Below are 16,092 nucleotides of genomic sequence, written 5' to 3'. Positions count from 1 at the left end.
TCAAGCCAGTCTCCTGCCTCAGTTTCCTGAGTAGGTGGAATTATAGGCATGTACCAGCACGCCCAGCTAATTTTTGTATTTTTAGTAGAGATGGGGTTTCACCATGTTGCCCAGGTGGTCTCAAACCACTGACCTCAAGTGATCTGCCCACTGTGGCCTCCCAAAGTGCAGGGATTACAGGTGTAAGCCACAGCACCCAGCCACACTATGACTCTTAACTATACAACTTGCCTACTTTACAGTTAGGTAAGGCCTGGGACATGTGGAGTTTGCCACATCCCCTAGCTATGCTGGAAAAAGTCATACCTTATCTGCACTTCTGCCTAGTGTGTCCTAGGCTAGGTTCCACACCTAGTACATAGTTAAAATCCTGAATTTACCAAGGTTTTCACCAAAAGTAAAAGTTGCTAAGGGTTACCATTGTAACATGTGATTAAGACTACTGAAAAAATAGTTCTACATGCAAGGCATGTAAGAAAAGTAGAATGTACTTTTGGTAAAGGATTATAAAAAGTCATGGGAATATGGATTTATTGCCTAAGTTTAGAAGGTTAAAAGATGGTTTTAAGTTAGACAGAATAAAGCTGAAGGTTTGAGCAAATTGTGGAAGGTTTGTGAAAAATTAATCTTGTAAAATAAGTTGTGTGTGAACATATTGGTTAAAGTTAAAGGGGTATTATCCAGTTTTTCTGTAAATTGAGCATGGGAATAAAAGTGCAACAAGTTTTTCTTAAAGCAAAACCTGCTTGTAATCTGCTCTTTAACAAAAATTTGTAAAGAGTTATAAAACATTTATGAAAATCTTACCTTATAGTCAAACTGATTAAGAAATATTTGTCTATAAGGTTTTATTAAGAATTGGGTTTGACAGCAATAATGCACCCATGCAACAGTGACATTTGGCTTATTTGGTATAAAAGTCATATAGGAAGTATTGTCAAATATGAAATGGTATTTGGTTTTCTTACAGCTGTGTTTATACAAATGTGTTATTGGTGTATGTTCCAAAATTATAAGAAACTCCTATAATGCTGATATGACAGTGTATGTTATTAATAATTATAATTGTTATGTGAAATTATTATATGCCACAAGAGTAACCAAATTTTCTTATCAATTGTAGCTTTTATAGTGGCTGTCCTAAAACTTTTTACCATCCACAAACAATTGTTATCTTGTTTTAACCCTCTTTAAAAGGTGATTTTATAATCAACTATAGAACTTCAACAGGTGCACTTAGATGCAGGCTTTCTGATAACTTTGGAGACTGTGATATCAGAATAGATGAAAAAACTTTCAGAACTCTCATAGAGAGCTGAAATGTTCAGAAATATCAAACAAGTTAACTGCATGGACTCTGACATAATCTATTTGACTTTTTGTTCAAACCATTGCTGATCCTTTGTTTTGTTTTTCATAGTAAAAAAAACCTTTTTTTTTTTTTTTTTTTTTTTTAGCTATTTACAGCTTTTGGCAATTGAGTAAAGTATACTTCTGTGAACAAAATTTGGAGCATATTTATTTCTCTCTACCTAATTTATCCAGAATTTGGAAACTATTTGTGAGTATTCTTAATTTATGGCAATATGGCTATTTGCATGTGTGCAACAAAAATCTGTTTTCTTTTGTAACAGGACACAATTGGAGAAACTGGCTATTTTACCAAGGCTTTGACTGGAATGGCATACTTTCCCTTAAGGAATCAAATTTGAGTTGTAGAGCCCATAAACGCCCCTTGGGGAAACTGGCCTCATACCTTGCCTACACAGTGCCTGTACAGGGTTTCTGACCTGTGGTAAGTAAAGAATGTCACTTTCTAACAGGCCCAGGAGCCCCAAGTTATCTTGGAACCTCAAGAGGAGAGGAATTTACTCAACTCATAGGTATTTGAGGGTACAAATCCATGGCAAGTTTTGGCTCAAAAAAATCTGAGATTCTTTATGGAACAGAGTTCCATCAAAGCCAATTTCAAAGAGCTTATATAAAAAATAATTATTCTTGCCGCACTTTATACAAATAATCAGGCCAAATATAATAAGGCAAATCAATGTTACCATGATTAGTCTTTAGTAAAAATGGGAAACTGCAGAGACAGAAATATTATATTTCAAGAACTATGGTATACTTGTTATTAAATTCTAGTCTTGGCAGTTGTTTTTAAGTTTGTTTTTGCAATTTAGACTGACTGCTTGTTCCTGTGACCCAACCAGAGATCGCTGGCTGCTGCAGAAAAGAAACAAAAAGGATGGGTTATGTAAAAATCTGGAGTCAATATTCTAATTCTAGACATGTACTGGAATCATCTAGCAATCCCATATCAGCTTGGTTCCAACAGTTGCCCAGTTCATGGAAAGCCTTCTAATTTAGTTTACTTGAGATAATTTCACTGATTTTGCTTTACTCTTGTGGAGTATGTTTCTGTTGTACTCTTTGGGTAGGAATAAGGATGAGCTTACTCAACATTTTCTTAGATTAAACATTTATTAATCTTCCAGGTATCAATTTTTGTCAGAACTCGGAGTTATGAATGGCCCTTGCCATACTGATGCTTTCTGATTAAGCACCTCTCTACCCTGAACACAAGAGAGAGAGACCCTAATAGTTAGGCAGGAATGTCATTGCCCCTATTCAGCCTGAAGAAATTACAGATGGATCTTTGTCCCTTTGCACCCCTTAGGATTAAGGGTTCCCTTATAAAAGTGAGGGGGAAAATGTCAGAGGCATTTGAGCCAGAGCAACTCCATCTTAAATAAGAGCTGGGTAAAATGAGGCTGAGACCTACTGGGCTGCATTCACAGATGGTTAGGCATTTTAAGTCACAGGATGAGATAGGAGGTCAGCACAAAATATAGGTCATAAAGACCTTGCTGATAAGACAGGTTGTAGTAAAGAAGTCAACCAAAACCCACCAAAACCAAGATGGCGACGAGAGTGACCTCTGGTCGTCCTCACTGCTATACTCCCACCAGCGCCATGATAGTTTACAAATGCCATGGCAATGTCAGGAAGTTACCCTATATGGTCTAAAAAGGGGAGGCATGAAAAATCCCTTCTTGTTTAGCATATCATCAAGAAATAACCATAAAAATGGGCAACCAGCAGCCCTCAGGGCTGCTCTGTCTATGGATTAGCCGTTCTTTTATTCCTCTACTTTCTTAATAAACTTGCTTTCACCTTACTCTGTGAACTTGCCCTGAATTCTTTCTTGCGCAAGTTTCAAGAACCCTCTTTTGGGGTCTGGATTGGGACCCCTTTCCTGTAACAATTGCATTGGGGTTGGGTGACCTGTAGCCTTCGCACAGAGTCCTTAGTACTTACCAGGCTGTCAGGAAGCTCCCATGAAGCACAGTCCTCCTCAGGTGCCCACCTGGCCATCACGGCTTACATGTTCCTACCTCCCCAGGCTATTCCTTATATCTGGGGTACCTTCCCCTCATTTTCCCTGCTCAAACCCTACTTACCCTTTGAAGCCCAAGTAAACACTGCTCCCACCATGAAGACAAAACAGATAAAATTAAGTTTTAAAAATATATTTCATTTGACCCAATATATCCAAACTGTTATTTCAACATGTAATCAACATATAATAGATTACTATTTACATTCCTCTATTTCATAGTAAGTCTTGAAATCTGGCATATATTTTACACTTATGGCACATCTCATTTTGGACCCGGCCACATGTCAAGGGCTGGGTAGCCACATGTAGTAGTGGCTGTAAATTGGACAGCACAGTTCTAGATGTCTCAAGTCAAACTGTGATTCTCCCGCCCTGGAGCTTTTGCTGCCTGCCATATCCTGCCCAGTCTCCTCCTCCAGCCTGTGAGTTCCTTGAGTTCATTCACTAACCCGGGCTGAGCCCCTATTGGGCTCAGAGCTGAGCACGCAGATAAGCTCTGCCCAGCCCCCAGCAGACAGTGCCTAGGTCTTCTCCACTGGGTCCCCTCTCAACGCCTCTGCGAAGTATTCCATGGAATGAGGGAAAGAATACAGTGGGCCTGAGGGCAGGGAAGGCGACAGACCAGGAGCAGCCTCAGGACTCACCAGGCACTGGCAGATTCGGCAGGGGTCCCCCGGTGTGGTCCACTCTTGGCCGTGTTCCCAGTGAGAGCCACCTTCTGTGCAGCCTAGGGTTGAGGGGGTGAGCAGAGGGAGGTCTGGTAGGAGCTGGCCTAGACCCCAGCCTCAGCCTGCCCGCCCTCCTTGTCCACATGTCATCTGAGGGCTCTCTCCCGAGCCAAGACTAGATGGGGTCAGATCTCTGCCTAGATTCCCCAGTAGCTCCCAGTGCCCCAGGCAGGATGAGGCCTCAGCTCTTTAGCCCACCCTTTCTGGTCTTCCCTGGACAGAGCATGGCCACACCCATGTGCCCCACCTATCTCCGGCCCCTCGTCACCTCTCACACCTTCCCAGCCAACATCACACACCCACCCTGAGTGTCAGGACCACATCTGTGCTTGATTTCTCCCCACTTCCTGGGAGATTCACTGCCTTCGTCAGCCCTTCACCAAGCTAACTGTTCTCTATCCTTAAGGGCCACCTGGGGACCAGCTGCCTCCAGGACGCTTTCCCTCCTGTGCCCAGGCTGGATAGGGTCTCCTTCCTCTGAATTCGCACAGTGGCTGGTGCCTGCTTCTATTCCTGCCCTTGACCGGTACAGGATTTTGCATTAGTGTTTGACTCAGTGTCACACTCTAGTGGTCATCCCTGAGGGCTGACCCCATGTCTAATGATTGGGGAGCACAAAGTAGAAAGCAAGCATTTATTAAGCAGCACAATGAGGTATGGAATATCGTTATCTGTACCTTACACATGGGGAAATTGTGGTAGAGAGTCACACAAGCACTAAGTGGCAATGGCAGAATTTGAACTCAGGCATTCCAGCTCCCCCATGGACCAAACCCACCGGAGGCCAGCAAGGTGGGTTCTGGAATTCAAGAAATGGCACGATAGCCTACTTGTGGCTCTACCAGGGAGGGGCCAGGGGCTCTCACCTTGGCAGGTCGGGCAGCAATGCCCAGGCCTCAGGACTGGTTCTGGGCAGGGGCTGGGCGGGCACTTCAGGGGCATGCAGCGAGCTCGGCTCCTCTGTAATGTACCAGTGGCTGTGAGGCTTCTGGTCTGGTTCCCGCAGAGGGCAGGGTGGGCAGGCGTTGGGCACCCTCAGAGAAGGGGGACACAGGGCAGAGATGGAGGGAGAGCCTAGCTGGCTCCAGCTCTTGCGAGGCATGTGAGGGGGCTGGAGGAGTGGCAGGGCAGGTATCCAGGGAGGAGCAGGGCCTAGGCCGAGGGGACAGGTGGACTCACCAGGCAGGTGCACTGCAGACAAGGGTTGGAACTGGATAAGAAGGTACTCCCCTCCTCATAAAGCTGCCCCTCATACTCACAGCCTGCGAAGGTTGGCAGGATGACAAGTGGGTCACCAGGGAGCAGGGTGAGTGGACATCACTTAAGGGAAGGCATGACCCCAAGTAGATACTGGACTCTTGGGGTTGAAGGGATGGCAGGGCAGGGTAGGACAGGGCAGGAGGTCACCGGGCCGGCAGATGGGACAGCACTCCTCAGGTGGGGTGCAGCTCTCCAAGCAGTTGAGGTCTGAACATGAGAACCCTTGGCACTGCACAGCCCCTGCCTGCAGGGCAGATACTGAGCCAGCCCTCCCTCCCCACACCATCCTCCCTCTTTCTCTCTATTCCGCTCTCTCTCCTCGTCCCTTCCTGCTCCGTCCCTCTCCATTGCCAGAGCTGGCTTACTCTTCATGCTTAGCAGGCTTCAGCCCTGATGCCTGGGCAGCGGCAGTAGCAGCCCTGCCTAGCCCCCATATTTGAGCTTGGCATGGCCAGGCCGGCAGTCTGCCCAGCAACAGGGATATGGGTGGTGGCTGATTCCTTTACCTGGCAGGTGCGGATGACACAGGGCTCTGGATGCCATGCTTCCCCAGCCCCGTGGCCCCAGGGCAGCCTGGATAACCAGGCCCTGGCCCACAAGTAAGAGACCCAAAGGACTGGGTGCCACATTAAAGGGGCACCATTCACGTGAGAGACATCAGAGATTTTAATATTTACTACACCTTTCCAGCAGATGGCAGTAAAGTGTCAGACAGGCACATCATCCGCACGGTTCCATTATTTTACAAGAGATGGAAGTAGTGTCTTGAGGAAAGGATGCCTTTTAAAATTTCACCAAAGACATTATATAGGCTAGCAGTGGCCCTGAGGCACCACGTGCGCCGAAGAGAGAGAGAGTGTGTGTGTGTGTCTTTTCTTTGTGTGTCTCTTCTTTGAGATTCATAAACCCTCAAGATTTTAGTCCTCTTCTCCAGCCAACACCCCAGGCTGCATTTCCAGACCCAATGGGTCTGAGTCCCTGTCCCACCTTTCTTACTACCAGCTGAGACTCCTCTCTTGGTGGGGCTGCCAGACAAAATACAGGATGCCCAGTAAAATTTGAATTTCAGATTAATAAAACATCATTTTTAGTATAAGAATATCCCAAATATTGAATAGGATACACCTGTACTAAAAACTGACATGCTGTTTATTGAAATTCAGATTTAACAAAGCATTCTAGACTTTCATTTGCTAAATCTGGCAACCCTATCCCCCCTATGAGCCAGTAACACTCCCCTGCATAGCCATGACCTCCTCTTCCTCCCAGCTCTCCTCATGTCCCTAGTACCACTGCTATCCTAGTGTCCCAAACTCAGCCTCCACTATTCCAGGGGACCCAGCCAGTCACAGGCTCCTGCCCATCCTTTAGAAACACCCCCATTTCTCCAGCCCACTGGATCCCTGGCTCCATGCCTAGACAATTGCTGTCACAGCCCTGAGGCCTCCGTCTGCATCCAGCCCCCACCAGGTGAATATTCTCAAGCACCCCCTTGACCATGCCACACGCTGCTTCAGCCATCAGTGCCCTCCACTGCCCATAGAAGAAAGTCATAATGGTAAGGCTTCCAGCAGCCTGTTCCCATGGCCTTCCCACATGGCCTCCTGCAACCCACCTCTCTCCACCCTGTCCTTGTGCACAGAGGACCCTCACATACTCCCTCTCCTTCAGGTGGAAAACCACTTTCCCATGAAGACCCAGCTCAAAGGACCCATTGTCTGGAAAGGTCCCCTGACTGCCCAGTCTGGACGGGCTTCCGCTGCCTCCTGTACCCTCCTCTGGCAAAGCACACACTGCAGCCTTCTACACCTCCTCTTAATCTGCTCATTGGGTCTTACATCTTGTGGTAGCTTGACTATGAGCTTATCTTCTCAACTAGATTGGAGGCTCCCTGAGGGAAGGAAAAAGATTTTGTGCCTGTTTCCCTAGGGTCTCTGGCTCAGTCCCAGGCCAGAGCCAGTATTTGCCGACTTGTGCATGGGTTCCGCACTCCCCTGGCTACCGTCAGAGTGAGAGGACAGGCACCCCTGGGCATGTCCCAGACTCGTTGACCCTCAGGTGGCAGGTTGTGGCTGTGGGCCACAGAAGTCATGCAGGGGTGGAGCTGAGGCTGGCAGGAGGCTGACCTGGCTCACAGTGTGGGCAGCACGCTCCTGGCTCAGGGCAGGGTCCTCTTGGGCATGGCTTCTGGGTGCAGGTGATGGTCCCTTCCTGTGGGAGCAGACTGAGGTGGCTGCACAGGCCTCAGAACCCCAGAGGGCAGGGCCTCTGGAAGCAAAACCTCAGCCCAGGCTGGGACATGTCAGAGTGGCAACAGGATGAGTTGGCTCTGTGGATGTGGGCTACCCTCTCTGTAAAGGCAGAAAAGAGGCATCCCGCCCCCACTCCCATTGTCTCTGGATGCCCTTAACCCTGGGAAACCATCTGTTCCAGGTGCCAGCAAATTCCCCAGAGAGGGGAGATCCTAGGAAGAAGACTGAAGACTTTCTCAGTGGAGGAAAGAGGAAGGAAAGACTGGGGGAAGGTGGATGTAGAGCCTGGTGAGGGAGAACAGGCAGGAGAGGGGGCTCTGAGGTGGAAGATGGGCAGTGGAAGAGTGGGAGGTGACAAAGGAGGACAAGCAACTATTAAGTTGGTGCAAAAGTAATTGCAGTTTTTTGGACATTAAAAGTCATGTCAAAAACCGCAATTACTTCTGCACCAACCTAATACATTCTCTGCCCTCCACGCCACTGTTGGCCAGGTCTGAATTGAGTGGCTCGAGGGTCCCCCAGTGTCCATGGGTGTTGAGCTCCTTTTCCTACTTGGAATCAACTGAAAGCCACTGTGGCAATGTGTGGGAGTGGCAGGCAGAGCCCATTATGTGACATCTGGAGTGCCACATTGTAGTGACAGGTAGCTGAGGAGAGGCAGAAAGGTGAGGGACATCCCACATGGGTCCTGGGAGCTCACCAGACAGCGGCAGGTGGTGCAGGCGTCTGGGGAGAAGGTCTCCCCGTTGCTGTAGGTCTGTCCATTCTGGCTGCAGCCTGAGGAGACAGCAGTGCCACTCAAGCACCCCATGCCATCTGCAGGCTGTTAGGTGGCCCCGGTGGGTGGATAGGGTGGCACTTACCCCCGCAATGGGGCAGGTGGGCTTGGGGGCCACAGTGAGCGGTCCCATCCTGGCAGATGCAGGCTGTGCAGGGGTCAGGCTCCCAGCGTGCCCCCTCGGGCCAGGCACGCCCCAGCCCCCAGCACTGGGGAGATGCAGGGCGGCACTCACAGGACTCCAGCTGCCTCACCCTCATCTGCAGGTCCTTATTCTGCAGGAAGGAAATGGAATAGCAGGCACTGGCTCAGTGTCCCCACCATCTCCAGCAGAGATGAGGGGTGTGAAAATGAGGCAGGATGAGAAAGAAGTTTGCCAATTCCAGAGCAGAGATGGGTCCTCCTCAGTCAGCATCCAGCTCAAACGATCACCGTTCTCAGGGGAGCATGAGCCCCATTCTCTTCTTTGGACAAAATGGGGACCCAACCCTTTCCCCGAGAATTAAAGACATCTTTACCCATCCAAAATATTTCTTGATGATGCCTTATATAGAACACATTCCATAGCATTTCCCAAATACATGGAACAGCATGAAACATGAACTGACAAAACAAATAACCTGGAGGGTCTTCATTTGTATGAAAGAATAAATGCTAAGAATTGTTCAGGCCGGGCATGGTGGCTCACGCCTATAATCCCAGCACTTGCGGAGGTTGAGGCAAGCAGATCACCTGAGGCTAGGAGTTAGAGACCAGCCTGGCCAACATGGTGAAATTCTGTCTCTACTAAAAATACAAAAATTAGCCGGCATGGTGGTGCACACTTGTAGTCCCAACTACTCAGGAGGCTGAAGCACAAAAATCACTAGAACCCAGGAGGCAGAAGTTGCAGGGAGCTGTGATCATGCCACTGCACTCCAGCCTGGGTGACAGATGGCGACTCCATCTCACAAAAAGAAGAGGAAAGAAAGAAAGAGAAAGAAAGAAGAAAGGAAGGAAGGAAGAAAGAAGGGAGAGAGAAAGAAAGAGAAAGAAGGAAAGAAAGAAAAGAAAGAAAGAAAAAGAAAGAAAGAAGAAAAGAAAGAAAGAAAGAAGAAAGGAAGGAAGGAAGAAAGAAAGGGAGAGAGAGAGAGGAAGGAAGGAAGGAAAGAAGGAAGGAAGGGAGGAAGGAAGGAAGGAGAAAAGAAAAGAAGGAAGGAAATTGTTCAGATAAGAGCCTTTCCTTTCCATGTGCAATGGAAAAAAGCTCTATTTTAGGAACACCCCTCCAAGGCTAACCTCTTCCCTCCTTCGCACTATGAGAAGCCCTCCCCATTCAATGCAAAGCAGCCCTGTCTCCATGGTACCTGTTCTCTGAGTTCCACCACTGCAGCCTCCAGTCGCCCCAGCCACTCTCGCAGGGGGAGCCACTGCTCCTGGGGGTCCCCAGCAGGGGCTGAGGAGTGGACAGGTGTATGCTGCCCAGGGGGCTCCTTGGGGACAGTCCCACCTGAAGGGCACAAGAATCCCATGTGGGCCTGAGGGTGAGGGGCTGGCCTGGCCACATTTCCTGGGTTCTGTCTTCTGACCCACAGGGGAAGGGGGTCATCCTGTGCACCCCTCCCTGTCCACTTGCCCACCCACCATCCAGGGAAGGAGATGTGGTCTGTGAGGGCTGGGGAGTGAAAGCTGGAGGCGGGGGCATGGAAGAAGGGGAAGGAAGTTCTAAGTGGACAAATGTGGCCCAGACCAGCTTCTCCCACTTGTTGAGCCACAGGCCCCCGACCTACCAGGGGACACAGAGCAGTCTCTAGAGCAGGGCTTCCCTGCAGCCTGCCCCGGCTGATGTCCCCAGCCATGGTGAGCATGTCAGGATCATCCCACCTCTCTTGGGCCAGCAGCTTGGCTAGGGATGGTTGGGAAGCTGACATGTCATGCTGGGAGGGCCTGGAAACCAGCACAGGCTGAAACTCAGGGGAGGGCCACAGACATGCGCCAGGTGGAGATGCTTTCAGGGGTCTGGGGTCTGGCTGGGAGTCTTTTCAGGGAGAACACGAGCAGCTCCCATCCCCTGACTCTCTGTCTACACCTGTTAGAAAGGCCATCACTTTTGGAGAATGTGCTGAGGGAAGGACAACTGCTGCCCCTGCTCCTGCTCTCAACCCTGAGCACAGTTTTCCAGGTTTGTGACAGGGGGTCCTGGGGGCCCCCACATTGGGTGTGGTGGGCTCCAAAAGTGGGACTTGGCTGCATTTCCTGAAGGGTTTGAGAAAGGTGCTGGCAAGGCCTCCACTAGCTTTGAACACAACAGATCCAATGAAGGCAGCCTGTCCCTGATTCTAGAAGACACTATGTCCAGGAAAGGGGGACGGGGCACCTCTGAGCTCTGGCCTGGGGTTGGGGATAGTCACTTTCACCTTTTCACTCTTATCCTTCTCCTGCAGCCAGGAAAGTAAAGGCAGGAGGGGAGGAGGCAGACATGGGTCCCTCCTCCAGGCAGGGATCTGCAGGGAAGTGGAGGGTCTGGAGCGGGATGCAACAGGAACAGAGAGAGGACGAGGGAGAGGGCTGGGTCTTTCCCACCATGGCAGCTCATTAGTGAGGCCAGGCCTGGAGTGGCTTGAAAGGGTTTCTCACAGACACTAGGCCTGTGAGATAGGGGAACAATGTCACTCACTGTCACCATCAAAGGCGGAGGGGATTCTAGGTTAAAATGGAACTTGCTTTGCCCCAAGTTCCCTGACTTGGTTAACGCCATCCCACTTACCCAGTTACTTAAGCCAGAAAGCTGGGGCTCAGCTCCCCTATTTTGTTGTCTGAGTTGTCCCCTAATCCATCCCCCGCTTCTCCTCTCTCCACCTTCTCCATTCAGAAGGCAAAGCCCTGTCCCTGCCTCCATCTGCGTTCCTTCTCTCCACTCGACCTTTCTGAATCACACAGCTGAAGTCTCCCAGGAGTAAGTCCCGTTGGGACGGATCACAAGCACCGCCCACCTTTCCAGCCCAGCTACTGCCCGCTCATATCAGGGATTCTAACTCCGACCCCGCACCCTGGGCGGATGCTGGCACCCAAACCCCAGGTACCCTTTCCCATCTCCATCCCTGTACTGGGCATCCTGTCACCCGGAATGGCACTCGGCCTCAGTCCTTCCCAAGCACAGAGGGCGGCCACGAAGGGCGTGTCAGCATCTGAAACCTTCTACCCAATCTGGACTCCCGTGGGACCTCACCCTGCTGCCCAGGGCCCCTCCTCCCAGGCCCCTCTTCCAGTTCTGCTTAAGCAGGCAGGCAGAAGGAGCCCGGGAGAAGCTGGATCCTCTGGGACTCCTAGGTGAAGCTAGGGCCAGCCTTGCCCGGAGAGACCTGCAGAAAGAGCTCCGAGTGGCAAAAACCTGACTGGTCCCCAAGGAACTGTACCGGGCTCCCCTCTCAGCCTCCCCTGGCCCCTTGCCGGCACCGAGCCCTCCATTCCCGCTTGTCCCGCTCCAGGGAGGGCCAGACACATATTCAAAGTCAGCCTCCACAGCGGGCCTGCTTTCTCCCCCTCCTTCGTCAAGACAAATAATTAACTTCAGACTCCCAGATGCCAGGGCAGCCGCGCTCTCTCCTGCCGCCGGCTGCAGGAACCCCCCGCTCCTGAACCCCCTGCTTTGGCCGCGGTCTTCCCAACCCTGCTCGCTCCCCCGACGGGGAGGACCGGGCTGGCCAGGGAGGCGCGTGAACCTCAGGCAGGGCTAAGAGAAGCAGCCCCCGGCCCCGCTCGGCCCCCTCAGGCCGGGCTGATAGGAGGCAGGGGGCGCACCTGGCCGGACCCCAAGTCTCCCGCGCCTGGACTCACCTCCCGCGCCCGCGCCCACGGCCAGCGCCAGGCCCCCGAGCTGCAGGAGAAGGGACAGCGCAGCGGCCCCGGCCCCGGCCATGCTAGCTCCGCCTCGCTAGCCGTCTGTCGTCGCGGCTCAGCAGGCGCTGGGGGAGGCGGGGTGGGGACACACAGGCCGCTCCCACCCAGGCTTTGTTCAGGGAGGGCTCAAACCCCCACCGCGCGCGCCTTTCCCATGGATACCTCCACCCTCCCCGGGCCCCGGCCGGTCCTGACCCCAGAGAGTAGCTCCAGCTCGCAGGAAGCCCAACGGGGGTGCAGGCCCTGTCTCCGCTTAAGATCCAGGAGGACACCCCGAAAAGAAAATAAACCCAAGTCCACCCCTCTAGGGCTCCTGGACAGTCTCCCTGCCGCGTTAAGTTACTCCATTGCCCTGGAGTTTCCAGATGGATTTTTCCTGTCTCTCACAAGTTACAGAAGAAGCAGACTGAGCTGGGTTTAAATCCCTGCTCAGCCAATTCCATGTGGCCTTAGACCACCAACTTCTCTGTGCCTCAATTTCCCTATCTGTAAACTGGGGATCACCATATCTACTTTATAGACTTGCAGTAAGCATTAAGTGAGATTATATAAGTAAAGAATTTAGAGTCGGTAAACACATGGTAAATGCTCAGTAAATAACAAATAATAATAATAAGTAGTCCTCATCTCTGAAATCATGGATGTGATCAGTGTATTCCTCTCTCCACCTATAAGTTTCTTTCCTGGACTCCACTCAACACCCCTTCCCACTCCAATAGCCTCAGGCTTGGCCCCAAATGCCAAGGCCGCCCTTCACTGGCTGGTCTCAGCCCCATTTCCTACGCCTGAGCTCAGGCCTGGCTGTGGGGTGAGCCTGGGTAGGGGGCAGGGCTGGGCCCTGGGCTCAGCAGGCGGAGGGGGCCAAAGGGAGGAAGTGAGGACAGCCGTCCCTGTGGGCCCACAGGGCTGGGAAACTCCTCCTTGCAGCTGGGAAGCAGAGGGTTGGGTCTCACAGGCAAAAAGGGACATTGAGGGTGGAGCTGTGAACCCTTCCAAAGCTCTCTCTCCCTGCCATAAAGACCAGAAGTCAGAAGCCACCCCTCCCCCTAGCCCAGGAAGGGACTGAGGTCTCCCCAGCCCACTCTCCACAGAGCTTAAAGCTTCAGTAAGGAGAGAGCAGCTTCTCTGCCCCAGGGTCTGGGCTCCTAGTGGGCCTGAGCCTTTGCCACAGGCGGCGGGGAGGCTGTAATGCCACTCTAAGACCTGGCCTCAGTGCCTGGATCTGGGGTCACAGAGGAAAGCCAGGACCAGCCAGCCAGAAGAGGAACAAGGAAGAGGCAGCGCTATTCCTGGCAGGTTTAAGGAAAGTGGCTTCCTGGCAGGTTTAAGGAAAGTGGCTTTGTTGACTGGGTGCCTCTGGAAGGCAAGTCCTCCAGAGGGCTAGGTAGTGGGATGGTTCAGAGCACAGACCCCAGCAGGGTTGCCACGGCACATCCTGGAGCTCATGCTTTCTGCTCTGGGGCCTCTGGCAGGTCACTTCACTTTTGGTGGCTGATTTTTCTGAGCTGTGACTGGAGCTCTAACAGCACCCACTTTATGGAGTATTTGTAAGGGTTAGTACTGCACGGTGCCTGGCACAGAGGTGTGAGCACTTCTTACTTCCGTTATGAAGAATGGGGGCACCTCCATCCCCATTTTACAGAAAGGAATCAGGGAGAATCAGGGTGAGCAGCTCTAAACCACACTGGGAAGACGTATAGGGTTTCCCTGGCCCCACAGCCCCCTTCCAGTCCCTCATGTCCCAGCCTCTGCCCCTGAGCCTGGCCTCAGTCTGCCCTCATGTCACATTCCCAGGGAGGGACACTGTCCTAACACAAACTAGGTCGTCCAACCCCCGGGACGCAGTGGGGTGGGGAGGCTGTGCCTTCACTTCACCCCCAAGGCAGGTGTTTGTAGTGTCTGATTCTGTGCGTGTGTCTGGGTGTGGCACGTGTGTGTGTGTGTGTGTGTGTGTGTGTGTGTAATGTGTGTTTGGCTGGAGGTGGGGGCTGAGGCTGGGGAGGTACTTTTGGCATTCAAGGGACCTTGACTTTGAACGGGCTTCCAGGGACACTTTCGTCACCCCACTTGACGATGAGGATGTAGTCCCCTTTCTCCTTGACGGTGTAGGTGACATTGTACACCCGGTTCCCCATGTGCTTCACGTACACCTCCTCACAGGGGGTCTTGGGGCCGTGCACACCCACCATCATCATGTTGGTGCCTGGAGAGGGAGGCAGAGGGATGGGCTCACACCAGGGAGTCCCCTACTGTGACCCACACCCTGCTCCCAGACGGCCTCTTGCTCGCACCCTGGGAGACGCCCTCCCCCCGCCACCTGCCTGCTTTGCTACAGTCCACGGTGAAGGAGTCCTTCTGGCCCACGAAGGCCTGGGACAGCCCAGGGCCCTGAGTCACCACCTTGCTGGCATCTGAGGAGAACTTGGGGATGGAGCTGTAGCTGGAGCCTCGGCTTGAGGAAGACTTGGTCACAGTCTCCACCAGAACGGTGGATGTTTCGTGAAGGCTGTGGCCTCCAGACAGCCTCGGACCTGAGGGGCGGGTGGAGGGGGTGCAAACCTAGTCAGAAGGGCTTCCTGTTCTTCCCCAGGCAGGGGACCCTCGGCCAGCACTGCCACCCTGTGGGACTCACTGCCTGCATTTGGGGCTGCCCCCAAATTCCTCCAAGGGCCACTCTAGGAGCACAGCCCCATTCCCAGCCAGGGCCCTGAGCTGCCAGCTCCAACTGGTGCTCCAGCCCAGGGCTGGGGCCTCAGACGCTGTGACCCTCACCCTTGCAGGCTTTGGGAACTCAGGCTAACTCACAGGATTAGTCACTTTGCAAAGGAACACCCACCCAACTCATCCTACAGACAGCCTCAAGAGGGGAGCTTGCTCAATACTGACTGTGTCTTCTTGGAGCCGAGGAATACGGGAAGCCAGGAGGGAAGAAAGTGATGCTAGAGCCTGAGGAGCCAGCACAGGCCAGAGCTGAAGGAGTGAGGGGCCGCGATGGAGAGGAAGAATGGGACTTTTACACCATCATGCCTGACTCCACAGAATGTGTGCTGTGTAGAGCCAGGCCCACCTCTAGCCCTGGCAAACTGACCATGATGTCTGGGGTCAGACTATGGTCTGGATGTGTGTGGCCACCGGAGCCCTCCAGGCTGGGCTGGGCTGCAGGTTGGATGGACCTCCCCGAAGCCAGCACTCACCAGTGACCTTGGCCTTGAAGGGGCTGCCCATGATGTGCTGGGGGCCACCATACTTGATGGCAATGAGGTAGTTGCCAGGGGCCATGGGAGTGTAAGTGACCACGTGGCCCTCAGGACACTCCCGACAGTCCAGCTGCACCTTGGAGGGGCCATCAATGGTGACAGACAAGGCCCCCGAGCCGGCGTTCAGGGTGTTCACGATGAACTCTGATGACACACCTAAGGGCCAGAGGTAGCAAGGCTGAGGGCAGGAAGGGCTTGTGGCCCAAGAGGGGCTGGGCTCCAGCTCCCTGGGCAGCCTCTGTGGGAAGCTGCCACCTCCCCATGCCCAGCCTGGTCCCTGCCTGCCAGCCCAGCCTGGGGGCAGGAGGAACCAGGGTCCAGTGTGCAATCCTCGGTGCATACCTACTCTGAGGGGCACTAGCCTAGCTGTACTGGGTACCAGGCAAATGAGTGATGATGTGCCCTGTCCTGGCTGAGGAAGGCAGAGCCCCACACTGTGTGAAGCAGGCTGAGAGCAGAAGGCAAGTGCCTGATGGGCTGTGTCAGCTGTAGGTGCAGTGTCAGCTGTGGGTGCATGAGCACTCAAATGTGGGAAGCT

The 16,092-nt window shown here is 52.5% G+C and overlaps 2 protein-coding genes across 3 annotated transcripts in view; both read right to left on the bottom strand.

The window, feature by feature from the left end:
- The window catches only part of KCP (kielin cysteine rich BMP regulator), a 42,482-nt gene extending 29,859 nt beyond the window's left edge, over window positions 1–12,623 (bottom strand). Inside the window, exons 1-8 of one of the 2 annotated variants that reach the window (XM_033194351.1) lie at window positions 12,235–12,623; window positions 9,765–9,907; window positions 8,504–8,693; window positions 8,341–8,417; window positions 7,515–7,599; window positions 5,308–5,390; window positions 4,995–5,088; window positions 4,045–4,127 (exon numbers count right to left, since the gene is read on the bottom strand). In XM_033194351.1, the coding sequence (XP_033050242.1) occupies window positions 4,045–4,127; window positions 4,995–5,088; window positions 5,308–5,390; window positions 7,515–7,599; window positions 8,341–8,417; window positions 8,504–8,693; window positions 9,765–9,907; window positions 12,235–12,316 (837 nt within the window). In that variant the 5' untranslated portion in view covers window positions 12,317–12,623. The remainder of the gene's footprint in view (window positions 1–4,044; window positions 4,128–4,994; window positions 5,089–5,307; window positions 5,391–7,514; window positions 7,600–8,340; window positions 8,418–8,503; window positions 8,694–9,764; window positions 9,908–12,234) is intronic. The other variant, XM_033194352.1, reaches the window with a different exon arrangement.
- Window positions 12,624–14,024: 1,401 nt separating this feature from the next.
- LOC117072974 (filamin-C-like) lies at window positions 14,025–15,909 on the bottom strand. Its single transcript, XM_033193472.1, has 3 exons — window positions 15,492–15,909; window positions 14,619–14,828; window positions 14,025–14,500 (listed from the first exon to the last, which is right to left on the bottom strand). The coding sequence occupies exons 1-3, from the start codon at window positions 15,892–15,894 to the stop codon at window positions 14,313–14,315; spliced, it is 801 nt and encodes a 266-aa protein (XP_033049363.1). The 5' UTR covers window positions 15,895–15,909; the 3' UTR covers window positions 14,025–14,312.
- Window positions 15,910–16,092: the final 183 nt, after the last annotated feature.

This window comes from Trachypithecus francoisi, unplaced genomic scaffold (genome assembly GCF_009764315.1).
Source record: "Trachypithecus francoisi isolate TF-2019V2 unplaced genomic scaffold, Tfra_2.0 Lachesis_group4, whole genome shotgun sequence".
NCBI lineage: Eukaryota > Metazoa > Chordata > Mammalia > Primates > Cercopithecidae > Trachypithecus > Trachypithecus francoisi.
The sequence above is the reverse complement of the archived record's forward strand: the minus strand, read 5'-3'. Positions and strand labels throughout refer to the sequence as shown.